This window comes from Coregonus lavaretus, assembly GCF_964263955.1.
Source record: "Coregonus lavaretus genome assembly, chromosome: 13".
NCBI classification, from domain to species: Eukaryota; Metazoa; Chordata; class Actinopteri; order Salmoniformes; family Salmonidae; genus Coregonus; species Coregonus lavaretus.
In genome coordinates, this window is record NC_140000.1 from 22,178,896 (window position 1) to 22,206,818 (window position 27,923).

At 41.7% G+C, this 27,923-nt stretch overlaps 3 protein-coding genes across 3 annotated transcripts; 1 reads left to right on the forward strand and 2 right to left on the reverse strand.

The window, feature by feature from the left end:
* The first annotated feature begins 863 nt into the window (after positions 1-863).
* LOC311140647 (HORMA domain-containing protein 1-like) lies at positions 864-27,740 on the forward strand. The gene is made up of 17 exons (XM_084175792.1): positions 864-1,752; positions 3,212-3,426; positions 19,601-19,664; positions 19,844-19,988; positions 20,103-20,166; positions 20,301-20,337; positions 20,432-20,452; positions 20,544-20,570; positions 20,714-20,781; positions 24,176-24,327; positions 25,582-25,739; positions 25,837-25,926; positions 26,079-26,136; positions 26,282-26,340; positions 26,523-26,606; positions 26,798-26,866; positions 27,114-27,740. Exons 3-17 carry the CDS (start codon positions 19,632-19,634, stop codon positions 27,201-27,203), a joined length of 1,155 nt encoding a protein of 384 aa, XP_084031918.1. The 5' UTR covers positions 864-1,752; positions 3,212-3,426; positions 19,601-19,631; the 3' UTR covers positions 27,204-27,740.
* Positions 8,460-11,099, reverse strand: LOC311140648 (induced myeloid leukemia cell differentiation protein Mcl-1-like). Its single transcript, XM_084175793.1, has 3 exons — positions 10,218-11,099; positions 9,784-10,034; positions 8,460-9,679 (listed from the first exon to the last, which is right to left on the reverse strand). Exons 1-3 carry the CDS (start codon positions 10,726-10,728, stop codon positions 9,563-9,565), a joined length of 879 nt encoding a protein of 292 aa, XP_084031919.1. The 5' UTR covers positions 10,729-11,099; the 3' UTR covers positions 8,460-9,562.
* On the reverse strand, positions 11,381-18,688 carry LOC311140649 (alpha-endosulfine). Its single transcript, XM_084175794.1, has 3 exons — positions 18,504-18,688; positions 15,466-15,588; positions 11,381-14,356 (listed from the first exon to the last, which is right to left on the reverse strand). The coding sequence occupies exons 1-3, from the start codon at positions 18,555-18,557 to the stop codon at positions 14,186-14,188; spliced, it is 348 nt and encodes a 115-aa protein (XP_084031920.1). The 5' UTR covers positions 18,558-18,688; the 3' UTR covers positions 11,381-14,185.
* Positions 27,741-27,923: the final 183 nt, after the last annotated feature.

Genomic DNA, 27,923 nt, shown 5'->3' on the forward strand with positions numbered 1-27,923 from the left:
GGCATAAGCTACGCACAACGAACACAGTTGCATTTTATCGATGGCAATTTCAATGCACAGAGATACCGTGACGAGATCCTGAGGCCCATTGTCATGCCATTCATCCGCCGCCATTACCTTTTGATCTGTACACAATTCCTGGAAGCTGAAAATGTCCCAGTTCTTCCATGGCCTGCATACTCGCCAGACATGCCACCCATTGAACATGTTTAGGATACTCTGGATCGACGTGTACGACAGCGTGTTCCAGTTCCCGCCAATATCCAGCAACTTCGCACAGCCATTGAAGAAGAGTGGATAAACATTCCACAGGCCACAATCAACAGCCTGATGAATTCTATGCGAAGGAGATGTGTCGAGCTGCATGAAGCAAATGGTGGTCACACCAGATACTGACTGGTTTTCTGATCCACGCCTCAACCTTTTCTTTAAGGTATCTGTGACCAACAGATGCATGTCTGTATTCCCAGTCATGTGAAATCCATAGATTAGGTCCTAATGCATTTATTTCAATTTACTGATTTCCATTTATGAACTGCAACTCAGTAAATCCTTTGAAATTGTTGCATGTTGCATTTATATTTTTATTCAGTGTAAAATTCATTTGGCCTAAATGTTGGTAAATGCGGAACAACAAGTTATTCTGTTAAAGGCAAGGTAGTCCAATGCAAGATTAACAGTTCAACTGACACAGACAATGAATGTGCTTTACATTTGAGGACATGACACAGTGTACCATGTGGATGAGATGTGATCTCAGCCCCATGGTCATCCAACTCTGGTTGTGTGGGACTGGGTTCAGAGTTCACACTGAGGTGGCATGTATTACAGCACTACGGGCACTGGGCAAACTCCCTCTTGAATTCCCAAGGCTATGCCCCTGCACTACATCTCATGTCAAATTAAACCAAAGTACAAGTGCACCATTTGATTCAGAAGTAAATGGACTGCGTAGAAGAGTAGAGTCTCTCCATTCTCTCTGTCACAGATAAACTTCTGTGTCAGCTGACTTCTGGGAAACTGTTGCTTTTTTTAGTATGGGGGCGGGACTCAGTTGGCTGTTGCTAAGGGGAAGTGGAGAAACTTTCAGCCAATCTTCAACTTTGCTTTATTGAAAACTGCAGTTAAAGTCAGCCCTCTTGTAGAAGTTACATAAACTTGCAAATCGCCTAAATCTCAATCTTGTTGTTGAGAAAAAAGCTTTTTTTGTGAGAGAAGCTTTAGTGAATTAAAGATAGTGAACTGATTTAAACAAATGTAGCTTTTAGCCTGTTGTGGTTATAGTCTGAGACATTTTCTTTTCTTGCAATATCAAAACTCCATGGTTTCCTCATACTCAATGATCAAACCTTTCCTTGATGTTAAAGGTAGGCCTGAATGGGGAGGGTAAAACCTCCACATTCCAGAAAGAGATAATGAAGCCTACAAACTACTTAAAGCATGTAAAATACAAAGTATTTGATTAACATAAAAACAAACATGTTTACAACATGCTCTAAACTTGTACAACTTTACAGGCGACAAACCTCTGCTGTGCAGTGTTGACTTTATGTACAGGCAGGAAATGGCGACAGAGAACAAAGGTCAAATCTGGGACACCTTATCTAGTGCACTACCTATTTTTCTTTCCTCCGGTAAAGTCTTCTTTAACAAATGCCCTCAAAAGTCACATTTATAAAATGCTTCCCTTGCAACCACTGGGTGAAGAGAAGAACACCACAGATATGCTAGCAGTGCACTCCTGCGCTACAGGTATTTGATTATGTGTTGGTGGTTGGCTAGTTTCACGGGTGTGACCAGGCAGAGTTGAGGCATGATTAAGATAAACAAAGTTATTATTACACAAAGAATGTACGTGTGTTAACAGAGTTTTCCAGTCTGGTCCTATTTTGTGCATATGAATAGATGCACATAGGGTTTTATATGGCACACGTTTATTTCAAAAAATGTTATGCCTGTATGATCAAACATTCTAAATAATCATAAAGACTATAGGTCACAGTGTATGCACTAAATTGGCAGGTATGACACAAAATGGCACCTGACTGAGCACTTCAGTTACAAGGGAAGTGTTTATATAGCCGATTCACTCATATACAAGTACATATTGCTCGAAGACAGTGGGCACGTAGATCTCGGGGAACCGGTCTACACTGAAGACAATGAGCAGACTGGTCTTCCCACATGCTCCATCTCCCACTATGAGCAGCTTCTTCTCAAATGCTGCCATGACTGGCCAATAGGTAGCTAGATGGTTGTTTCCACATAATGTCTCGGCTTCACGCTTGACTTGCATGCTAGTTAGTTAATGTTAGGGCTAGCTCCCAACCGTGTTTGAGGGGGCGGACTGCGTTAGTCTGCGAAGTCTTCCTGACCTCAGAGTCTGGAAAGTCTATGTCTTTCTCACTCAAACACCCACATGGTCCCAAGCACCGCCCCCTTCCAATACAACTGTTGGATTTTCTAATCCAAAACAACTTTAGGACTCTTGTCCAGACCAGTGTGTCACAGCTCTCCCTAGATGTCTACCACTTCAGTCGCATCAGGCAGGCTAGGAATGCGTAGGGCGGGTCACCTGAACACTGAAGTATGTGTGACGTGAAGCCAATCTGGTACAAGTTACACTGAAACTTCCTTGCCCAATCTTAACAATGAGCCTGGTGACAGTGGGTAGACTTTCATGGGAACTTGGGCCCGGCTCCACGAGGGGGCAAAAGGGGACTTAGCCCCTTCAGTTGAAACTTGTGCCCCCCTCAGTTTTAGTTTTATGTCCCTATATAAAAATAGCAGAAAAGTTCAAATGATTAATTGTCAGGTTGGTGCAAAATCTGTATCTCTGCTGCGTTGTGTCAGCACAATGGACAGAGCGCACCACGGTGTGTGCAGGGGGGCCATGGAAAGCCACAGGGGTGGTTAGGTATGACTCCTTTGGGTTTCCATAAAAAGCGGGAAAAACGCTTCTCATCTGTGGTAGGCTGTGAACAACGTGATGCGCCTCCGCCTGTAATATTTGATTTTGATTTATAAGGGCGGGGTCAAGTTTACTGTTGAAGCTGCTTCACTCATCTCTGCCTCACGCCCCACCACCACAGATTTTAGTTAGCTTCTAAGCTAGCTATGAAAAGTGTTTGTGTTATTAGCCTTAGCCTATTTAGCTAGCACTTACCAGCTAATCTGCCACGATGGATATTATAAATTGGCTTTGCCAAAGTACCAAAACAAAGCCAAAGGGAAAAGGAGAGCAATGAGCAGCATCAAACCATCGAGGCCGCCGCCAAGCCCAGCAGCGATGATGCTACCGAGCTCCAGCTAACTCCACGTGCAGAGCCTACCCACCCTTCCACAAGCTCCGCCAGGATACTGACTCCACAACCCCCTCCACCTCCGATTGTTCCTGACAATCTTGGAACAGAGGAGCCAGCCCAGGTTAGTGTACACTCTTAGAAAAAAAAGGTGCTATCTAGAACATCAAATGGTTATTCTGCTGTCCCCATAGGAGAACCCTTTGAAGAACCCATTTTGGTTGCAGGTAGAACCCTTTTGGTTCCATATAAAACCCTTTCCACCGAGGGTTCTACATGAAACCCAAAAGGGTTCTACCTGGAACCAAAAAGATTTAACCTAAGGGGACTGCCGAAGAACCCTTTTGGAACCCTTCTTTCCCGAAGAGTGTAGAATCCTACCCTAGTCGAAGGTTTTCTGTCCAAAAACATTAATTTAATAGCAACTGGTTCATAGGAAGAGGGTGGCTGGAATACTCTGTTACTGCAGAATTTAATATCATTCCAATGCAAGAACCCAAATGACACCCCTGGGTATAGCTACATATCGGTATGTTTCATCATAGAAATAAACTCAACCCTGTCTTTCAAAGATAATTAGTAAAAATCCAAATAACTTCACAGATCTTCATTGTAAAGGGTTTAAACACTGTTTCCCATGCTTGTTCAATGAACCATAAACAGTTAATGAACATTCACCTGTGGAACGGTCACTAAGACACTAACAGCTTACAGACGGTAGGCAATTAAAGGTCACAGTTATGAAAACTTAGGACATTAAAGAGGCCTTTTTACTGACTCTGAAAAAAACAAAAGAAAGATGCCCAGGGTCCCTGATCATCTTCGTGAACATGCCTTAGGCATGCTGTAAGGAGGCATGAGGACTGCAGATGTGGCCAGGGCAATAAATTGCAATGTCCGTAATGTGAGACGCCTAAGACAGCGCTACAGGGAGACAGGACGGACAGCTGATCGTCCTCGCAGTGGCAGACCACGTGTAACAACACCTGCACAGGATCGGTACATCCGAACATCACACCTGCGGGACAGGTACAGGATGGCAAAAACAACTGCCCGAGTTACACCAGGAACGCACAATCCCTCCATCAGTGCTCAGACTGTCCGCAATAGGCTGAGAGAGGCTGGACTGAGGGCTTGTAGGCCTGTTGTAAGGCAGGTCCTCACCAGACATCACCGGCAACAACGTCGCCTATGGGCACAAAGCCACCATCTCTGGACCAGACAGGACTGGCAAAAAGTGCTCTTCCCTGACGAGTCGTGGTTTTGTCTCACCAGGGGTGATGGTCGGATTCGCATTTATCGTCGAAGGAATGAGCGTTACACCAAGGCCTGTACTCTGGAGCGGGATCGATTTGGAGGTGGAGGGTCCATCATGGTCTGGGGCGGTGTGTCACAGCATCATCAGACTGAGCTTGTTGTCATAGCAGGAAATTTCAACACTGTGCATTACAGGGAAGACATCCTCCTCCCTCATGTGGTACCCTTCCTGCAGGCTCATCCTGACATGACCCTCCAGCATGACAATGCCACCAGCCATACTGCTCGTTCTGTGCGCGCTTTCCTGCAAGACAGGAATGGCAGTGTTCTGCCATGGTAAGCGACGAGCCCGGATCTCAATCCCATTGAGCACGTCTGCGACCTGTTGGATCGGAGGGTGAGGGCTACGGCCATTCCCCCCAGAAATGTCCAGGATCCTGCAGGTGCCTTGGTGGAAGTGTGGGGTTCTCACAGCAAGAACTGGCACATCTGGTGCAGTCCATGAGGTGGAGGTGCACTGCAGTACTTAATGCAGCTGGTGGCCACACCAGATACTGACTGTTACTTTTGTTCAGGGACACATTATTCAATTTCTGTTAGTCACATGTCTGTGGAACCTTTTCAGTTTATGTCTCAGTTGTTGAATCTTGTTATGTTCATAAAAATATTTACACGTTACGTTTCCTGAAAATAAACAGTTGACAGTGAGAGGACGTTTCTTTTTTTGCTGAGTTTAAATACATTCTATTATGGTTTTCTTGGTAGATTATTGGTTTTTGTGGTTGTAAATGGAACTGTACATATTGGAAATGTGTTTACGGTAGGCTGGCATTGCTTAATTACTTATGTGGGTCGAGTGTATTGTGCCATATCACAACTTGTTGCTGTACTCATGAGAGGCATGATTTTCAATGTCTGAAGCGGGCCTATAGGCCTATTTGTTTGGCAAGAAAGCTGTGCATGGCTGCATTTCACTGTACTAGGCTGTAGGCTATATTATGGATCTCCATCCACCTTTTGTTTACTGCGTTTCTTTACCGTTAATACTAGCCTAAATATAGATTGTGCCATGCGATTACCGATCTGATATTTTGTTTACTAGGCCTACTTGGTACCGCTGTTTTGTTCTGTTCGCATTCATTAGATTGCATTCACAGTTGTGTCGGTATTCTAAGCCGAACTGCTATTCAGTATTTTTATTTGCATGCATGAAAAACTAGGCTACTACTTTCAGCATTTAGTTTGTATTATTTTGGTAAGACAGCTGTGTGTACTGCTGCATTCACATAGGTTGTTTGTAATGGGGGAATTACCCTATCAATATTGTAGCCTATATTCATTACCAAAACGGCCTTGCTTTAGTGTGTAGGGCGCTGTCCATTGTGCTGATACAACGTAGCGGAGATAGGCTACAGATTTCACGCCAACTTGTCACTTCAAAAGCACTCAATGGTCTAGGAGTCTTGGCGTTTGAACTTTGTTTATTGTGGCATATCGTGATATAAGCAGAATTCAATATAATTCCAAATGCAAGAAACCCCCAAAATCACCGATTTCAACTGCCTTCTTAAGACTTCCGCAGGCGTCGGCCTAACTCGGCTTGGTGAACTGAACCAGTGTGCTCGCATACTCCCTTAAAAAACCTTCGCTAGAAAAACGAGAAATGTGGCAATACTGTTTGTCAATCTTGAGACGTCATAGCCTGTTTACACGTTGTCAGAATTTATCTAAGAAATCTGTCATTTATTTTGACGTTTTTGCAGAAGAGATCTACATCTAACTGTTTGGTGCAGTATTTGTTACTTTTTTTTTTTTTATTGCATGAAAACGAGTCGTCTATCATTGAATGACAAGCACGTAATTGAAGAATCCCTACTGTTGACCAATGACCGACAAAGGGGCGATTTGATTTCGGCTACCAAAATTCGGCTTGCCTCGAGAAAAAATGTGCACAAACAGCCGAAAAAACCCTTGCCGAAGATCAAAACAAACAAAAGCGTCATAATATATGCACAAACTGTTCCGGATGGGAAGCATGCGGACGCCTTTAGTCACATTATCCTGGCGCCGGGTCTGTGGGAACTACTCTTTACCTTAGAAAAAATCCAGTGTGAAATAACAGTTTAGTTTCGGTGTCATATGTGATTTGAGCATACTATCCATAAATGTTTATTGTGTAAAATGTGGTTGCCTCAGCTCAGATCCAAATTTCCCCTATGTAGCTAGTGCTTGGCAAGGCCCACATGAACTAGCCCTGTGGTGATGGTAACCACGGTGGCAGCCATCGTCATTAGCAGGAGGATTAGTTTAGGTCTGACGTGTGCATTAGTCACCATGGAGAGGGCCTACGATTCCTCATAAGACCTCTATGGGTGTGTGTTTGTGCTGTAACCAGAGACGACAGATCTGAACAAACAGACCTACCACACACACAGAGGGATCATTAATGACTAAGAGCAACATAACCCTTTGAAAGGATTCCCTTAATTGAGGCCTGATATAGCTGCAGCCCTTCCCCAAAACAACCATGTTCCCATGAAATTAAAGTACATAGTATGTTTACTCTAGCATATTGTTGTTTCCATACCACCTTTCATTACCAAAGAAACCCTCTTTATCCGAAGTACAGCATGCCCTGACACAGGTAATGTGAATTTGTTCCAAGATTAGCCTAGGTGAGACTAGTGAGTCTTCTCCAGTGATGTTATGTAATTTCCTTATTGACAACCCCATAAGTTACACATATTACATTTGAAGAATTGTTCTTATGAGACTGAGTGCAAACACAAGAGTAAACGTATTTCCCCTCGACTTGCATCACTACCCTCTGTGATATCTCCAACTTCCCTCGGCCCAGCAGACGTCAAACAATACCTGCTCTGTGGCTGATTTCCATAGCTGTCTAAAAGCATGCCTGAATAGATTGTACATTGCTGACCTGTTTCCTTCCGCCATTAGCCCCACCCCAGAGTTCTCCTCCTTAAGCTTCAGGGGAAAATCTACAATAACCAGTCTGGTTCTGACCTTTCTATACATCAGTGACAAACACATATGCAAAGAAAGATCAGTGGTATTTCCGGGCTGTCACTCAGTCATTTTAGTTTGCAAATCACTAAATACATTTACACTGGATGCATTATACCTGTGGCACTCGGAGATAAAATACTGCTTTGGAATCAAGACATGATTAAATATGCAGAAGCAATTCTCAAGTTGGTAAATTAGTGAGAGCAACAAAGGATGTGGTTCATATTTGCTTCAACTGTTGCAACGCTATGATTGTGGCGCAGACAGATGTCAGATGCAATTTATGTGGAAACATCTCTAAACCTAAAGGGTGAAGCTCACTGAAGTTATGCAACATTGTAAAAGATCTTTGGACTGCTATTAACTTATTTTATTGGCAACTCAGAGGTTGAGTCACCCAAGTGGTTCAGGTGATCTTAGTTTAATAATGGTTATGTTTCTGACAACTGAGGCTGCAGATGAAGTGATACTGTGGTAGACTTCTGCCTATGACACACATATGCATGGTTAACACAGAAGCGCAATTTCTAGGAAATAACCTCACAGTGCATGTCCGGGGGGAGTGGAGTGAATAAGCATGTTTGTGTGTGTAGGTAGATGACTATGTACAACACAGGAATTAATTTGTGTATGGGGTTACCTTCCAGCACCAGAAACTAGCACAGAGCAGATGTCACTGCTATCTTTTCACAAAATATCCCCCACCCCTTCGAAAAGTAGTCCCAAAGTTCACAGCAGGTTAACAGTTGAACTTCTGCTTTGAGACAATTGCAGCCAAAAAGTGAATAAAGTCACATCCTTTATTCATTGCAGTCACAAAAGTTGCATGATTTTATCCTTTAATTTAAGGAATTTGCCAGCAAGATGCATCAGGAGGGTTAGTGCTAGTTTATTAGGTGGAACTGCTGTACATGTTTACTGTCCAGACGATCTTGCCTCTATTGAACCAACGCCAGAGACCATTTGCAATCTTTAAGCTCATATTTAAAACTCATACCTGCGAGCACATTTCATTTACATGGATATAATTTGGAAATTAAATGCTTCAAATACAATCAGCATAGTCTTGAGAATGGAATTTTGAACTGACTTTCAAACACGTCCTCCCTTCCCCCTCCCAGTAAAGCCTAGTGCAACAGCCACAATATTTCCTTAACCAGGAAGTCACATTGCAGCCACGCAAATAGTTTGCCAGGCATGACTGGCAAATCTACCCCAAGGAACATGGACTTATGAATGGGATGTAGGCGAGATAGGGGGTTTATGACATGCGTGACAAGCATGTAAGGCAATTAATTGCATGTAAAATACAGTCTTTCCTGCTGTAAGCGCTTTACATTTTCAATGCCCATAGCCTGGGTTTACCTTCTTAGTTTAATTCTAAGGCCCTCATTGGTCAGTTCAATGCAGGTTCTGCCTTTCTTACACCAATCCCTGTATGTACATGTATGACTAATATCACAAGGAACAGAAACACAAGTCATTTGAGCCAACTTTATGGTCAGAGGCGGAACTTTGCCATTGTGAATTATAGCTATTAGCTAGTGCTTTTCCATCTTGATTACTTAAAATGAGTGAGTTGAACATTTGCAGATTAATTAACTATATTTCTGTACGAGTCTAAATTCAACTATAAATTTATTACAAAAATAAAATGTCTGTACTTTGTACATTAAATAAAAGCGCCATTTAACAAGTCCATTAGATACCGTTCCGACAACTACCAAATATCCTCATATGGCCCCTCAAACAAAAAAGGCACCAAAACATTGATGCGGAAAAAAGCAAACTTGAGCTTGACACCAAAGCACTGTCCCAATTCAGTCGGTCACAGACTGACCCTCTTCTTTGACCAAACAGGACATCATTGGGTAGTCATTCCAACCATGGTGATATTAAGGATTTCTGAGAACTTGCGGGAATAGTCCATTTTCTTCGTTGAAAAAAAGTAACAGGTAAGTCTTTTATAGTTCAATTCACCTGATCAACATGGCGAGTGTTGCCCCAATCCCAGCAACTCCAGCAAAGGCTATGAGGGTGTTCCTTACTGAGGACTCTGGATCTTGCACATGAAAGAACTCTACAAATCCATTCTGAGAAAGAGACCAAAGGCAGAGTTAGGTTTATGATTAGCTACTGAACAAGTTTAGATTGTCTCACATCTGCAAATGACTAATGGGCCACATAGATGACTCACCCATGCATTGTTTTTGACCAGCCAGTCCCTTTGGTCAGAGAGGAGGTATGTGGCGATCTCTTGGCCCACCAGCTCAACGCAGTGTCCCCTGCCCCTCTCCTTCAGGTGCTGGCTCACCACCGCTCCAAATGCCACTAGGCTGGCGATGCGACCCCAGTTCGTGATCCCATCACTGAACAGGGTCTTGGCCACAGACTTGATGACGCTCATGTCATCGCTACGATCATCCAAGTCAAGTTTGTCGATCATACCTAAAACATTTAATAAAAAGGTCTGAGTAAAACGAACTAACCATATTCCTGATAATATTGCTCTGTTATTAACCAAGTTAGCGCATGATGAGTTCAATACCATCTTTAAACAGAAAATTAGGATATACAGACACTTAGCTAGTTAGTGCCAGTGATTTGGATACATCAAGACCATCTACGTACCATTGTATGCGTATCGGTGCTTCGCTATTACATCCTCCACCACTCGCTTCATCGTCGTAAGAGTCTTGCTTTGCTTCCAACGAGACGGAGACAGTCCTGTGTAGTCCCCCAAGACGTTCTCAATGAGTTGTCTGGTATCATGTTCCAATACTTCATCGCCCGATGGACAATTCGATATGTCAGGCCCACACTCTGACGCCATCTGAGGAGTGCACGGCAAAGAGTCGTCAGAGTCGTCATTGTTGCTTCGGTCTGACAAATGATTATCTAGGACGTTGCTTTTCACGACATTCACTGCTAACTTCGTGGGTCGTGGTGGAGTATCGCCAGTCCCATTTCCCAAGTCAGTATCTACTTTAGACTTCGGTGACGCCCCAGCACATACGGCCCCATTCGCGCCGAAATAGTACAAAGGGCTAGCACCAGCAGGGTACGAAGATCCTCCGACGACTCCATTTTGAATATTCAACATCGTAGTTGTGGCTCGTGTAAACGACTTCGACAGATTCATATTCACTTAACGTTTAGATAAAGAAACAAGCGTTTGAAAAATAAATAAAATAAAAAGGTACTTCTAGCTGTTACTTTTTACGAAAAGCTAGCGCTTAGCTACTTCGTTCCTCAAATATCCCCCATCGTTGACTGCTAACTACAACAGTGAGCCTGAAGCGGAAATGACCAACCTTTTGTCGGCTAGTTTCTAAAAAGAGGGAGGGATTATGATGACTTCCGACTCTGCCTCCCCCATTGAATTAACTTTACAAATCTATCTGGGATGTTTTTCCAATAACATTCAGATAAATACCTCCACGAAGAGAGGATATAAAAATGCATTTTCTCTGCATTGAGCGGTACAGATAAATAAAACAAATTTCGTTTGCTGGCTGAGGACAGTGTGTGCACTTTGCTATAGCCCTTCAGAGACCATTGATAAATAACGAATGCGGAGATCTGCTGTCCCCTGGTGGCAAATGACGGGTTGTGATCATGGACTTCGTATGTCATTTATCAACATATAAATTGGAGGTATCCTGCCCTGTGTGGTTGAAAAGATAACTGTAGCTAGAGACAGTTGGTTATTGGCTTCTGATGTAAACTTCAGCAGGACTGGTGATCAAATCAATAATGCACGTGAGAAGATAATTGAAAAGAGCAAAAAGTAATTAATATTCATGTAAAAGTTTATTTCAAATAGTGACAAATTCGCTCCACTACTTCCACACAATTGAAACAATTAGTACTCATGTACTTTCTAATTTCTTAAAATCAATATTTTGTTTTGTCTCCTGTTCCACAATCAGCATATCCTTATGTAAACCCCCCAGTTATTGGGAGCAAGGGTGCTCCAGATATCCCTGCAGTTATCTTGGGCCAGGATAAACTTTTGTTGTAGTTATGCAGTGAGTAAGAGAACAGTAAAACATATTTAATGTATGCAAAACAAAAACAGGTTAGGTAAGCAGCACAAGGTACTTTAGAGCACACAGTCATTTTAAATTTGCTTACATTCTGGCATATACTTTTCATGGTTGAACAGGACACTTGGTATTTTAACATACCTTGCTCATTGCATTGCTCCATACAAAGCCAGACAGTGCACAAAAACATAGCAATCAATAATTCCTCTCCTGTTGTTTCAACAACCTTCATTTCAGCATATCCAGTTATATTATTTGACACTTTAATAAGCCTGGAATGGCAGGCTACAATTATTTAGGATTTTGCACAGTCTTTCTGTTCAAAGTCAAGTAACAAGTTGGGGTCAATCCCATTTAAACTCCAGCTGGCCAGTTCCCAAAATGGATTGCATTGATCATGGGTAGAATTTCAATTAATATCCTAATTGAAATGGAATTAGACCCCCAACCCTAGAGTGGTTAGTCAGTCTCCCATTGGCAGACATTATTCATGGTAGGCTTGGGTCCGATTGTTTGAATCCTAGGACAGACGTTCTTTATGGGGTAATATGTTAGTTTAAGATTAGTCATCAACTGAATCAGCAGCATTTACACATATTCATATTATACAGATTAATTTGTCTCTGTATTTAAAAAAATGGTTAAAGCAGAAGTAGTGTATTCACTGACAGGAGAAAGGAACCACTGAATCAGAGAACTACAAGTAGTGAAATCAATAATAAAAATAAAGAATCCTCACCCTCAAAAGTCTATTTACACCGGCTGGGACAGAGAAAAGCAGCACATTCATACTAACCCAGACAACCACACTCAATGCCAATTATCTTCTTCCCTGCAATTTGACACAGGGCAGTGTCTAATAATCCCAAGATGGGAGTGCTCAAGTGTGTATTTTAGCATTTGTGTGGAGTGTGTGATACATTGAGATAGGACAACTAATTCAGTGATAACATAGCCTACAACCTCTGACCTTTAAACCAGGGTGCATGCATTTCACTTTTGTATGATTTATCTAACACACCTCTGACCATAATTATTTTGCAAGTTGAACCATCCCAACAGGTGTGAGCAGGGTCAACTAAATACACACTCACACTTTACCCCCTCTCCTCATGTCATCAAATCCCTTCCCTTTGCCATGTGTCAAGTGAGCATATCTTTAAAGCACACTGTGTGTCCCAGTTAGGTCTGTGTGAGCCAGGGTCCAGTCAGGGCCAGTTTATCAGGTGGCCGACTGTTTACCCCATTACTGACATCACAGATTTGTATATTTAGAATGTCAACACGTAAGGCTATATGCTTTAGCAGTACGCTGTGAGGCTCTTGCTACGTTGAATTTGAAGGAGAGCCTGAGGAGAGGTTTAGCAACTAATGTAATTGGGAACTAGGCTGTAATCTTCTGTTACTGGAAGAATTTCTCAACAGGAACTGCCATTAACAGTGAAAATAGCCAGATTCTAGTAAATGGCTAATAAGTGACAATGAACAAACAATAACCCATTATAAAGACACAAATCATAGCAAATGTCAAATTTCTCAACATAATACAGAAATATACATTGAATTTATCCCCAACAAATCTTTTAGGCTTTTTGATGTAATAGCCACAGTACTGAAATTTAGTATTAAACAGTTGCCTCTTTTCCCAGCCTTAAAATGATACATGGGTATTCAGTTTGCTGTGGCATTGCTTTCGCCATGGGCAGCCTACAGACAGAGTGTGTGGATTGTCAGGACATTGAGAGGGAAGGAAGGAAGGAGTGGACAGTGACCATGGACATTCCAGGGCTCCATTTGGTTGCTTGCTACTTCCTATCAGTCGTCTAACCCCTCCAGATTTGCACATTTTGTTACATGTTACGATCATGCAGCATATTCAGAAAAAGAAGAGCAACAGGGAGTCAAGAATTAAAGCGACATTAGCAGAAAATGTGTAGTTTCATATCCGTTCGGTCAGGTCAACGTGGACGACCTTGGATTTGTGTTTGACAAAACATGAGATAAAGGAAACCTCAAATCAGTTTTCACATTTCCCTCTGATTACCACTCCCTTCCTTTGGACACTTCACCATGGTTCCCTTCCCTCCCAGATTTGGTGTGCAAGCAAAATACGCAAACATTTACCCCCAGCTTTGACGAGAACACAACATCGAAAAATGTGGAGCGATCATGGTTCCTAACTCCCTCGTCAACAACATATTTGGGTGTCGTTCGGGATGCAAAAACGTACTGTACATAATACAAAGTGCATTAAACTCAGCCTCCCCGATGGCACATCTACTTTATGTACCTCTGAACACCAAACCAAGACATAAGGGAGGCGGTAGAGCAGAGTGTGCAGAGGGCAGAGCTGTGTGGAGAGATGGTAGATAAGGTCCCAGCTCACCTCCCCTCCCCTCCCCACCCACATACAAGCAATATGTACTGACTTTCACAGCTCTCCCCGATACGTTAAAGCCAAGTGGAGCCTGGAGATGACTAGGGAGGAACATCGTTGGGGGACAGGTGAGGGACGTTAGCTAGGGGCCTGGTGGATGGGTGGAGGCTAGGCTAGCCTGCTAGTTTGCTGGTCACCAAGGAGGACCTCCTCTGGGGCAGGTCCTGTGGCGTGGGAATGTGGTCCCCTGTGACGAGGTTCTTGTCAGGCCCCGCCACGGGCAGCTGTTTGTTCTTCATCTTGGCTTTGGCCATGTTGTAGTCGCCTGAGTCAAAGTACTTTTGCTAGGTGGGGGCAAGATAGAAGGAATTCAATTCAGGTTGTCTGGAGTAATTCTGCTAGTTCATGTCAATAGGTAGGTTTCCAATGACCCTGGTTTATTCGAAAAAAGCAATGTCGCAAAAAGAATCATTGCGACGTGTCATGGAAACGGCAGATATAGGAGAAACGTTCTAAAGATCAACAACATTTTTATCCGTTCGACAGGATTTTTATTTTGTCTAACTTTCTTTATTGCGACATATGACAATGTTTTTGGAATAAATGATGATTGTATGTGGGGTATGTGATGTCACGAGTAACTATAAAGCTCCACACCACATTTAATTCTAAAATGTCTACTGCTTGCTAAATCCATTTTTTTCAACTATAAAAATAATGTTTATTTGCAGGACAAGGATTGTCCTGACTTTCAAGAATGCCTGAATTGCTTCGCCTTGCTTTTCTGGTTGGCTGGCAAGTTTCAACATCCAATTATTTCAGATCTATAGGAGTGCAAGTTTCTCCATGGTTCGGACCGTGGCGATACGCTGGCATATGATAATTATTAGAATATGGCAAATATTAGTAAATTATTGCATTCTATACATGCTGGCTTTCGCTGGCTATACCCGAGACATGAAACAGATATGTGGGAGGGCATACAGGCTGTCACCAATTTATTAATGCGCAATTTGTCTAAATGGGTAATGGAAACACTTCAACCACTATATTGTTATGCGACACTGTAGGTTTCTGCAATTTTTTACATGTCATTTTTAGGTGTGAGGTCATTACGTCCAGCTGTTTTTATTGACACAAGTTAGTTAAATGGAAACGGCAATTGTCGCATCTATTTTCTTTGTGAACTTTCTAAATGTCGAAGAAAAAAAAATAACTGGACAAGTTCATGGAAACATAGCTACTGTCACAGACATGCCAATGCAATCTGAGATCCTCATAAATGCAGAACGTATTGAAATGTCTTAAAGAGGACTATTCGAAGCCTATGCGATTTCCTAGTCAAGTGGTCAACAAGGGTGTGTAGGCGTTTGTTCCAGCCTAGCACTAAACTAACATGCCGAATCAAAAGCATGTATTCTCTGTGGCTCTCCAGGAGAAGGGTTCCACTTACCCCTTTCTGTAGCCTCTTCATGAGGAAGTCAGAGCCTCCAGGCTTCTGGCCCAGGCCGGGGTACTTGGCCTTCAGCTTGACCTCTTCGCCCTTCACAAGGTTGGCATTCTTTTCCTGAGAGTCCTGTCCAGACAAAGAAAACATTTCGATGTGCCGTCATATGGGTGTTACTTGCTATGCGCAAGGAATTTTGCTAAAGAGGAGAAACATCAAAACAGTAGGCCTATGTAGCCTACGCTTATATATCCCTCATCATAATGTCAGCCATGATGCACAGAGAAGAAAAAGCATAGGCTTTTAAAATAGACATTCTCCATTTAACTGTCCAACGCCTTGTGATATGCAGTAATATAACCTGATGCCTAGTCATCTTACCCCTATAATTATCTACCTCTATTCTTCCAGAATCCCTGCACATTGTAAATATGGTCCTGGAACTGACTGACCCTGTATATAGTATTCTTACTTACTTTCTCGTGTTCTTCTTATTTCTATTTCTTGTGTGTTTTTGTTCTACCTTATATTATTTTTAGTATTACATTGTTATTGATTACGGCATTGTTGGATTTAGTGGTTGAAGAAAGGCATTTCACTGTACTTGTGACATTAAAACTAATAAGAAGGTTATAAGATGGTCTGATGATGACAAAACAACAAGATTAATGGGCTGGCACTGTGCTCTTCAGAAAGGATTGCATCTGAATCATATAGCCTAACCCTACTCATTTCAGCTGTGAAGTGGGCTAATGCCATGAAAATGACTTGAGGGAGTTGAAGCGTCTTCATAGTATGAGTCACACTCTGCATGCTCTCCTGCAACACTATCTCTCACGCCCTCATGGTTGCCTGTAATAAACAACTCACTCAGAAGACGAGTATTATGATCGAGTAAGAATTAAGTGTGACTAGAAAGCAGCTTCACATCTATTATTTCCCCCTCTCTCACACACTTTTCCTCAGCTGATGTGGACAAAACAGCCTTGTTACCCCATCACTGACATGTTATTGGTGCCATAAAAACAAACTGTTTTCCCCTCATAAAGCCGTTTGTCTGCAAATATATACAAGCCAAGGGTGGCGTTACTTTATGGTTATTGTAAAAATATGATACAGAAACAGGCCTTGAGTAATTGCTGACCAAAGTCTAGGTACACAGAGCTTGCAGAGTGGTTCTAGTGTTCACATGACACCTTCATGCTAAAGCTTTTTGTAAGGTGTAAGCCTATGGTTTACTGGAGTCAACTCCTGCACTAGACAAACTGGTTTACCCTTTTCTGCCAGTGTGGAGTCCATGGAACGAGGCCAGTGGAAAGTACGTTAACAGGACACACCCTGTTATTGTCCACAGTACAGGTAGACTCTGAGCAGAAGTCAGCAAAATAAGTATTCTCTATTGGGGCAATTCCACAGTAACAGAGTGAAGCTAAGACTGATCTTTCACTTTAAAATGTATGTCAAACAAAAACCAATGATTGCAAAGCTAAACAAACCATACAACTCCATGCACAAGGAATACTTTTAACAATTTCCACAGAATAATAAAAAATAAAAATAAATGTACTTAAAGAACAGTGCAGATGCAAAGTTTGGTAACAGAATGACAGCTCAAACAGCACAACCCGTCATTCTGTTACCAACCTCTATCTGCACTGTTCTTCAAGTAAATATGTTTTTGTCAAATTTTCTGTGGAAAGTAGTCCTTGTGCATGTATGTTTTTATTTTATTTAACTGTGCAATCATTGGTTTTTAGTTTGGCATACATTTTAAATGGAAAAATCTGAGTCTCAGCATCACTGTTGACATGGAATTGCCCATTGTTAACTTACAACACATTGTAACTTATCTGGCTAAATAAAGCTAAGAAAACATTGAGAAACCCACAAAACACTGCAATCGAAGTACAGGAGAATATCTGCCATTCCATGCAGAGGACAGTGAACGCAAAGCTTGCTGGGGCAGGAATAATAAGTGACTCAAGGTAGAGAAGCCGATGAACAGATTCCCTTGCTGATTCACTTGGATCCATAACGAAAATGTAAAAGTTGCTATATTCTGCCCCAATGATGGAAAATGCAAGAGTGGACCAGATACTTTCCACTCCCTAAAAAAGTTCCAAACTGCTAGACCCCATAGTAGCTAGCTACCATGAAATGTTATTTTCCCACATGACCGGTTTCTCTTCTTGCCATTGTATCAAAAGACCATTGTATTAATAGCACCCCTTAGCATTGATAAGACAAAGTGTCGCATCAGTACCTTCCCTATGTAGACATGCTAGTCAATGCATATTGATATGACCAGTGGGTTTGTCAACAGACTCACCTGAACTCTGACCTTCACCAGCATCCAATCAGGATGCTGCCTGTACAAGTGCCTTTTCATCAGTGTACTCCATTTGATAGCCGTCACATATTGATATAGATAGGCCTACATTATATATAGCTAAGCCTAATATCAGTGCAACACTTTAAATAACAACATTCACAAAACATAGGGGACTGAAAACGAGTATGAATCAATAGATCTAGCTTATACATCCTTATAAGCTTTGTGTGACTGATCAGCTAGCATATAAGTGACTGTGATGATTGACCCTGGTTTCCATTGAAACACAGATTTCAAAGGATAGGCTACAATATTATTGTTTGCCTGACAGTCTCGAAAGCCTGAAGACTCAACCTCAGGGTCAACTACTGCAGTGTCTGGATAGACCAATGAGGCCCAGGTATATCTCATAACCTGTGGACTAGCGAGCCAATGGCACAAAGGAAAACTCAATAAATAACTCAATAATATACAGTACCTATGTTATTATTGCTTATCGAGAGACACGTAAATCTTACTCAAGACCTTTCCAAAAGATTTATACACACTGTCACTGCTGGTAAACGAGACGTTTAAAGGTTTGATGCCATAACGAAAGCTAACTAGCTAGCTATCAATTCAAACACTTCACTTGTAACGCGTTACAACAAACATAGAGCTAGCGTCATAGCTAGCTGGCAAACTCAAGATAGTGTCATGATATTAAACCCACCTGTTTTTCATCCTCATATTCCATCTGAGTATCTGATAGATTTTCGGACGACATTACGCAGCTATAATGGACGGGAAGTCTGATTTGCTTGAAAACGCAGGTTAGAATGTATGCAGGGGTGCTCTTCTAGCTTCCACTGCTAGCAAAAATCGAATCTGTCTCTTGAACACAAGGCTCCTCGACAAAAAAAAGGCTAAAACATGTGGGATTGCCATTTGTGACAGACATATACAGTAACCAATGGTATAAGGAAACACGTTGTATTAGAGACCAGAAGAGCCAATGAAATGCTACTAATCGTAGAGAGATGCTGATTGACAGTGCTGTGTCCAATAGAGTGCGGATATTCAATCTGTGCGCAGCGTTGCATCAAACTACACTAACAACAGAGCAAATTCCATACAGTGCCACAACATTAACAACTTCATTTAAAACTGATGTTTACCTCGGCCAGGACATATCACTACCTTTGATATCACAAATCACTCAATGCATGTTGTGGTGGCAAGAAAATGTACGTTATCTAAGGCTGCCCTCTGATTGGCTACTTCAGCTATCAGGTTTGGCGGGTAGCTCGAGAAAAATTTATGTCCGAAAGAAACAGGTGTGTGTGTGTGTGTGTGTGTGCGTGTGTGTGCGTGCGTGCGTGTGTGTGTGTGTGTGTGTGCGTGTGTGTGTGCGCGCGTGCGCGTGCGCGTGTGTGTCTGGCGCGAGTTTGGCCCACGGTCCAATAGCTTCTTAGTAAATTCGATCTGGCTAGCTAGCTAGCTTATTATTTTTTCAACCAAAAACCAGGTTGTGTGACTGCGCTTTTTCTAGGTAGTAATAGCTAGCTATGTGAGTTATGCAATTTCATACTATTCACAATGTGTTGTAGAGTAAAGTCAGTGTCATCAGTAGGTGTGTGTACTGCTAGCTACGTTAGCTAGCAAATGTAATGTAGATAGCTAGGTAGATAACGTAGCTAGCAAGATTAATATCAAATATTCCTGTATCTATTTGTGTAAGCTAGTACGTTAGCTAGATAGCTACATATTTCAACATAGCTTTACCTTGATAGCTAGCTACCTGGCTTCTGATTAATCTTTATTTTGTAGATTTGACAACTGGTTATCAACTATTACTACCATGGCCTGTGAACAACGTTTGCGGACTGCTCAGGTAAAACCTCTGGCTAACCATAGCCAGACCTTGGTCCTATTGTATTGCTGTTTTAAAGCAAGCAAATGGCATGTTCTATGATGGCATGTTCTAATAGCATGTTCTATGAATATCTACATGACTCTATTTATTCAAAAATATTCAAAGGTGTAAGAGCCTGTCTTTGTTATCTTTTATAGGGCACCCAGTTGCTGCCAAATGTAGTTTCAACAGAGCAGCAGTCCTTGATTGTTGTGAAGAAACTGCTGGCCATTGCAGTCTCCAGCATCACTTATCTCAGGGGTCTTTTCCCAGAAAAAGCTTATGGGAGAAAATATGTTGAAGGTAAAACACATTTTATGTTCTTTTTAAATGTACTCTATTGTTATTTAAATCATGATACTGTAGCTAGCCAACATCTTCAAGAAGTACACTTTCTTCTCTCTCTCTATGCCACAGAGCAGAAAGTTATGATCCTCAGGGAGGAGCGCACCTGCCCTGGTGCCAGTCAGATTGTACAGTGGTCAGTATACACCACCAAGCCTCAGTGGGGAATTCCAGTACAGTGTTTTCTCTGTGGCCAAATACTTTCCCTTTATCCTGGTTAGATCATTTATTCAGTGTTGATTAATTAAGACTCTTTTATACACCTCCCAGGATGCAGGGATGCTTTGATGCCCTTCAAAGAAAATACGTAAGTGAGATACTAGTATTTAGTTGTTTATTCATTATATGCATGTTATTAATGTGAATTAATTACATATAATGAATGTCTTGTATTCCAACAGTTGCGGACGGTCGTTATGTCTGTGAGTATATCTTATCGAATATTTTCTTCAGCATATAAAGCATTTTAATTTTCAGTTGCTAAAGTTTGTATTCTCCTTCCACTTTCTATAGATATACACAGACCCAGAGAATCCAAAGGTAATAGACAACTTTTTAACCCCATTGGTATTTATCATAGTAATGCTTTGATTCTCTGGACTATAACAAGATCTACAGTATATGTAACCTCTTGAATCAAGCCTTTTCTCATTGTGACACTGGTCTTTCTTTACAATTTGCAGAAGGTTACTGAATGCTACCAGTTCAAAGTCGAATACACTGAAAAGGGACCCAAAATTGACTTTGAAAGGTACAGCGTTGTGAATGTGTATTAGGGTTGAATGGCGGGAACCCGGTTACTGAGGTTTACCGAGATTTACCGCCAAAACCACTCCCTTTTCCCGGGATAAATAACAGTGAGAAACTGGTAAATTATAAGAAATTATTTATATGAACAGCTTGACGTGAAATGGAGCTGTAATTATATGCGATGTCTAAATCTGGATTCTCTAAGGCCTTCCCTCTGGTCACTGCATGATGAATCATCAATGCTCTGGGTGGGGACCAAGAGCCCATCTCAGTATGTAGACCTATCCATTTTTTTTTATTGTGACAGGTAGACCTACATTTGCTGCAGCATAGCCTATGCTACAGTAATATAAAGACCGAATGCGCATCTAATTTACACATCTCCATCTGGCTTTCGGGGATCACTATATTTTTTTATTGTAAAGATGATTTTTCTTTTTTATTGACGAGTTTAAAACACTCCTAAATCGTTGCTTTAAATCAGTGCACGAGTGAACGCTCTCTCGCAGTCTTTCTCTCCATTAATTCCATTCAAATTGCATCCAAAATAGATAATCCTGTTCAAGATTGATATATACAGTGGGGAGAACGAGTATTTGATACACTGCCGATTTTGCAGGTTTTCCTACTTACAAAGCATGTAGAGGTCTGTAATTTTTTATCATAGGTACACTTCAACTGTGAGAGACGGAATCTAAAACAAAAATCCAGAAAATCACATTGTATGATTTTTAAGTAATTAATTTGCATTTTATTGCATGACATAAGTATTTGATACATCAGAAAAGCAGAACTTAATATTTGGTACAGAAACCTTTGTTTGCAATTACAGAGATCACACGTTTCCTGTAGGTCTTGACCAGGTTTGCACACACTGCAGCAGGGATTTTGGCCCACTCCTCCATACAGACCTTCTCCAGATCCTTCAGGTTTCGGGGCTGTCGCTGGGCAATACAGACTTTCAGCTCCCTCCAAAGATTTTCTATTGGGTTCAGGTCTGGAGACTGGCTAGGCCACTCCAGGACCTTGAGATGCTTCTTACGGAGCCACTCCTTAGTTGCCCTGGCTGTGTGTTTCGGGTCGTTGTCATGCTGGAAGACCCAGCCACGACCCATCTTCAATGTTCTTACTGAGGGAAGGAGGTTGTTGGCCAAGATCTCGCGATACATGGCCCCATCCATCCTCCCCTCAATACGGTGCAGTCGTCCTGTCCCCTTTGCAGAAAAGCATCCCCAAAGAATGATGTTTCCATCTCCATGCTTCACGGTTGGGATGGTGTTCTTGGGGTTGTACTTATCCTTCTTCTTCCTCCAAACACGGCGAGTGGAGTTTAGACGAAAAAGCTCTATTTTTGTCTCATCAGACCACATGACCTTCTCCCATTCCTCCTCTGGATCATCCAGATGGTCATTGGCAAACTTCAGACGGGCCTGGACATGCGCTGGCTTGAGCAGGGGGACCTTGCGTGCGCTGCAGGATTTTAATCCATGACGGAGTAGTGTGTTACTAATGGTTTTCTTTGAGACTGTGGTCCCAGCTCTCTTCAGTTCATTGACCAGGTCCTGCTGTGTAGTTCTGGGCTGATCCCTCACCTTCCTCATGATCATTGATGCCCCACGAGGTGAGATCTTGCATGGAGCCCCAGACCGAGGGTGATTGACCGTCATCTTGAACTTCTTCCATTTTCTAATAATTGCGCCAACAGTTGTTGCCTTCTCACCAAGCTGCTTGCCTATTGTCCTGTAGCCCATCCCAGCCTTGTGCAGGTCTATAATTTTATCCCTGATGTCCTTACACAGCTCTCTGGTCTTGGCCATTGTGGAGAGGTTGGAGTCTGTTTGATTGAGTGTGTGGACAGGTGTCTTTTATACAGGTAACGAGTTCAAACAGGTGCAGTTAATACAGGTAATGAGTGGAGAACAGGAGCGCTTCTTAAAGAAAAACTAACAGGTTTGTGAGAGCCGGAATTCTTACTGGTTGGTAGGTGATCAAATACTTATGTCATGCAATAAAATGCAAATTAATTACTTAAAAATCATACAATGTGATTTTCTGTATTTTTGTTATAGATTCAGTCTCTCACAGTTGAAGTGTACCTATGATAAAAATTACAGACCTCTACATGCTTTGTAAGTAGGAAAACCTGCAAAATCGGCAGTGTATCAAATACTTGTTCTCCCCACTGTATAGGCCTATTTATAGATGTGCTAGCCTACCTCTTTCAGGTAATAAATCCAATGCAGTATTAGCCTTATATTTAGCTAATGAATGATGGGTTATGCATAATAAGCTTCTAACTTATAGCCTCTGTCTCTTGCGCAATATGCACGTACCTGTGCTCCGCTGGCCTCGCTCTGTAAAAAATGCTCCTTAGCTCTTGGAGTCCTATGCAGGAAAAGCTAAACTAGAATAGTGGCTGGACATTTTTTTTTTTAGCATTTCTTATACCAATAGACTATTCGAAGAGGGACACAAGCTCTTGTTTGCTGAATGTTAAATACAGCACCCAATAGAACTCATGGGTAGTTTGAAAGAAGAGCGAACGGGTGATGGCGGTAGGCTATAGCAGTTATTTATGCAGACCCATAACCATTCAATCCTCGTGAAGAGAAGTGAAAGCCTTTTGTGTCTCATTCTAGTCCTATATTATTCAAATATGTAATTAGAATGATGAAGATAAGGACAATGAAACATATTTAATTTAACTGTTGAAAGCAAGGAAGGAATGAAGCAACAAAAGAGAGAGAAATAAGAGGTAGGCTAATAACATTAGGGAAAATATAATGAAAAATGTCAATCAAATTCGCTAGCCTATACTTGTAACTTTGTAGGCCGCATGTGCTGCACCAGAATCACATTTTCTCTCCCTGCTTGATCATGGTTTGAATGAGGTGCGTAATTCCAGTCCATATAATACAGTATAATACAATGCAGTACAGTAATACAGTTCACACTCAAAAAGATTACTGGAGCTTGTTTCATTTATTTACCCAAGAGAGCATCTATGTGCTTTTATGTTTTTCTGTCTTATGTAATCTGCAGTAGCTGTATTGGATAACGGTACAATCACTTGGGCATGTTTGGGCTTAGGCTCATAAAATGTATTTTATCTGGCTCAGGTTGCATCAGGCTTGAATATTCGATCAAAGCTCTAATCAAATCCAGACATAGGCCTATTTATATGCTTTGTAATGCTTTTGAATGACACTTCCGGTTTTGACACTTACCCCGGAGAAAAGTGATTTATTCTCGGGATGGAACATTTGTAAAATACCGGGTAAATATTCAACCCTAATGTGTATAACATAATGATAACATGGCAGAATTTCATTGAGAAACATTGAAGAGAGAAACTTTTAATTGTGTAAAAGTTTTTACATTTATTTTTGTTTTAGCAAAAACAGCAAGAATCTGGGAAAGATGGCTTGCAGCAACACAAAAAAGTCCAGCATCCTCCTGGTGCGTAAACTCTACACACTGATGCAGAACCTGGGTCCTCTGCCAGACAATGTCTGTCTCAACATGAAACTCTCCTACTACGACGACGGTAAAGACCACACAGTGATGTAGAGTAAGCTAAAAGAAAAGAGATGATATGATGCAATACGCTGCGCAAGTGATGTCATCCTATGTCATACTTCCGGGGTCATGTCCCGGGTCTTTTGAATATGCTCCAAGATTATATGATAAAAATCATGAAAATGCAGCCATTTAATTACAATGAGTATACCAAACATTAGGAACACCTTCCTAATATTGAGTTGCAACCCCCTCCCCTCAGAATAGCCTCAATTCATTGGGGCATGGTCTCTACAAGTCTTCGAAAGCGTTCCACAGGGATGCTGGTCCATGTTGACTCCAATGCTTCCCACTGAGTCAAGTTGGCTGGATGTCCTTTGGGTGGTGGACCATTCTTGATACATACGGGAAACTGTGTGAAAAAAGTGAAAAACCCAGCAGCGTTGCAGTTCTTGACACAAACCGCCTGGCACATACTACCATACCCCATTCAAAGCACTTCAATTTTGTCTTGCCCATTCACCCTCTGAATGGCACACATACACAATCCATGTCTCAATTGTCTCAAGGCTTAAAAATCCTTCTTTAACCTGTCTCCTCCCCTTCATCTACACTGATTGAAGTGGATATAACAAGTGACATCAATAAGGGATCATAGCTTGCACCTGGAGTCACCTGGTCAGTCTATGTCATGGAAAGAGCAGGTGTTTTGTATACTCAGTGTATATTTGTGTATTGATTTACTCATACCCGATGCCTTTTATCAAAATATTTGACGCTCAAGAAGTAAGACACATCACGAAAGTTAGAGAAGTCTCATTTGAACTACATCTCCTGCAGCGTTGTTAGCATGCCTGAGCGTGCCTGCTCGAGCTGAGGACTTACAGGAAGGTAACAACCTGTTAGTTACAGGCCATTTGATGTGTTTTAATATTAGATTAGGCTGGGGGTTTTTCAGTGAACGTTGCCAACCAGTGCCTTTTGATTTGTAGTTCATGTGTGTAGTTCAAATGAAACGGTTGTACCTTTTCAGCTTTGTGCTTCTTGGGCGTCAAATACGTTGAAAAACGGCATATGGTAAATAAATATATACGAGAAAACATACATTTTAATATATATCTTAAATGACAATATACATTTTAAGCCCATTCTTAGCCTACAAAACCTGGACGGACTACGGAAGTCAAATTGAAGCACTACTTTCATAGGGTATAACAAGTATATGTTTTTAAAAGACCACATAAAGAGTGTGTGTGTGTTTGCATGTGTGTATATATCTCAGTCACTCCCCAGGACTACCAGCCCCCAGGATTCATGGAGGGGGACTGCGATAGCATGCAGTTTGAGAAGGAGCCTGTCAATCTGACCATGGGCGAGGTGGTCACTCCCTTCCACACCCTGAAGGTGGACGTGACCACAGAGAGAGAAAGGCTGGAGCAGGTATGAAGGAAAGGGGGGAAAATAACTAAAGAGAGAGTAATGTCAACCAGATTAATGGGTGACACGTTGATTAACAGCTGTCCCCTTTTCTCTGTAGGTTGATGACGAGCAGCCCATATGTGTGAGGGACAAGTGGGAACTGAAGATGGAGGAGGGGGGGACAGTGACCAAGATCAGCAGTCAGCAGGTGAGACCTGAGGCTGACATAAATCTAGGCTAATTTGACTGGGTGCCTATGGCAGGACGCTATTGTTTTAACCCAGTAGGGGGCGTTGCTGTCTCTATCCCATGGGATATACCTACAGTATATAACCTTTTTTATGGGGTTTCTACTTTTAGACTCGCATGATAAAAGTAATGGAAAATCCAGACGACGACCTTTACTTGGACAATTCAGGTAGGACCTCCTCTCTCAAACCCTAGTGTAAAGAAGTTTTGCTGAACATGATAACAGCAGTGCTATTTTCTTTTTTAAGAAGTCAAATGCAGTCTGAAATCCATGTTTTGTTTTATTTTGTTTCCATCATGTTTGATGCTCAAAGAGGTCCAGGTGAACTGCCAGGAGAATATGATGTGTGAGGAGAGCACAGAGAACTCTCAGGTAAAATCACAGCAAAAAATTCTACATAATCAGTACTAAGATAGGCCTTGTATCAACCAAATGCAGATACAGAGCAATACAAATACACAGGTGGGAGAGTACGGTATGGATATAAAGTACTATAGGGGCTGCTCCAGTTGTGAAGGTAACGGTCTGTGGTTTGATTGACCTGTCTGTCTCAGATGGACACTTTGGTAAAGAGGACCTCTGACCTGGAAGTGGCCATTAAGAGAACCAGGAGCGGACGCGTCACCAGGTCCACCCTGGTCAGTGCCCCCCAAAACTCACAACCCTATCCAACTCCTACTGGTCCTGTTCAAATGGAAGACATATTTGTATAACGTAATGTAAAAATGACCACGGAGGGTGTGTATCTATGGTACTAGTGTATCCGACTAGCTTCACAAGCACTTCCCTGCAGTCTGTGATTTACTGTCTTTGTTCTGTGTGTGTGCAGGAGAGAAAGGCTGAGACTGAGGTGCACAGCATCAGCAAGAAGAAGCCCTCTCCCATCGAAGACAAAATGGTGGGAGACACGCCCCCTGGAGCATCATAGATTTCAGTCCCCAGTCTTACTCACAGAACGAGTGATAATAATGAGAAAATTGTCTTTTAAAGATAAAAGTTCCCTGACCTACATGTTTTTTAACAAGTCAATATGACTCATTCAGTCCATCCCATCTCGATGGATACAGAATATTGTTTGGCAATCATTATTCATTTTTTCAGTTTTACATTAGTTGGTAAACTGTCTGTCACTCTCTGATTGGCAGATATCGCAGTTCGAGTTCCCCTGCAGTCAGGATGTCCAGGCCTCTGTGCAGAAGAAACGCAAGTTCAGCGAACCCAAGGAACGCTTCTGACCTTTCCACCTAACCTATAAGACACCTGTCAAGACCAGAATCGATTTTCTAATTTGCCTGGGCAAAATCTCTATGCCTTTTTAGTTGTGTGACTATTTTAAAGGAAAGGTGTAGTGCCCACCGCCAACACCAAAATATGACCTCTGCATTCTGTCGTTACAATGGAAAGGACAAAGGAAATAGTTATTTCTAGTCCACCTCGTTGTTTACGTTTATTCTTTAGTTTCCGTTGTTGAGTTACATGCTAATGTGTGATGTGGAGACTGGGGAAAATGTATTTTCTACAATTGTATATTAGGGTCTGCGAAGTGCGAAACCCACAGTTTTATTTATTTCAAAGGATTACATATTTTTTTATGTCAATATATTTTTTTACGGTTTGTCTTCTGATTACCAGTAACTTTACACTGTGCAAAATGGTGTTTATATTTTATATTGTTATCATTTATATAGTATTAATATACAGTACCCTCCTGTTGTAAGTTATTTTATTAAATGTATCTTTGAAATATATTAAAGTGCCTTTTCTCAGTTTTGAAAAAGGTTTATTATTTCAGTCTGTATGGTTAAGAGCAAATAGTTCTACACACTAGTGCTGAACCTCAGTTATAACTGCTTACATCAGCAGCAAACCTGGGTGCACCTGTTTTAGTGTCGTGGTTGGAAAAAGGAAGCACAAGTGCTTGCTACAATTCAAGATCAAAGAGCTTCAGCTTCCTG

What these genes read in the sequence shown, in the direction of transcription:
- LOC311140648 (XM_084175793.1), bottom strand. Translation starts at nt 10,728, where the DNA reads ATGAATCTGTCGAAGTCGTTTACACGAGCCACAACTACGATGTTGAAT. An exon ending in GCACCGATACGCATACAATG is followed by an intron (nt 10,035 to 10,217) that starts GTACGTAGATGG and finishes TAAATGTTTTAG; the next exon opens with GTATGATCGACAAACTTGAC. An exon ending in TGGTCAAAAACAATGCATGG is followed by an intron (nt 9,680 to 9,783) that starts GTGAGTCATCTA and finishes TCTCTTTCTCAG; the next exon opens with AATGGATTTGTAGAGTTCTT.
- LOC311140649 (XM_084175794.1), bottom strand. Translation starts at nt 18,557, where the DNA reads ATGTCGTCCGAAAATCTATCAGATACTCAGATGGAATATGAGGATGAA. An exon ending in AATATGAGGATGAAAAACAG is followed by an intron (nt 15,589 to 18,503) that starts GTGGGTTTAATA and finishes TTGTCTGGACAG; the next exon opens with GACTCTCAGGAAAAGAATGC. An exon ending in TGAAGAGGCTACAGAAAGGG is followed by an intron (nt 14,357 to 15,465) that starts GTAAGTGGAACC and finishes GCCCCCACCTAG; the next exon opens with CAAAAGTACTTTGACTCAGG.
- LOC311140647 (XM_084175792.1), top strand. Translation starts at nt 19,632, where the DNA reads ATGGCCTGTGAACAACGTTTGCGGACTGCTCAG. An exon ending in TGGGAGAAAATATGTTGAAG is followed by an intron (nt 19,989 to 20,102) that starts GTAAAACACATT and finishes TCTATGCCACAG; the next exon opens with AGCAGAAAGTTATGATCCTC. An exon ending in GCGTCACCAGGTCCACCCTG is followed by an intron (nt 26,607 to 26,797) that starts GTCAGTGCCCCC and finishes GTGTGTGTGCAG; the next exon opens with GAGAGAAAGGCTGAGACTGA.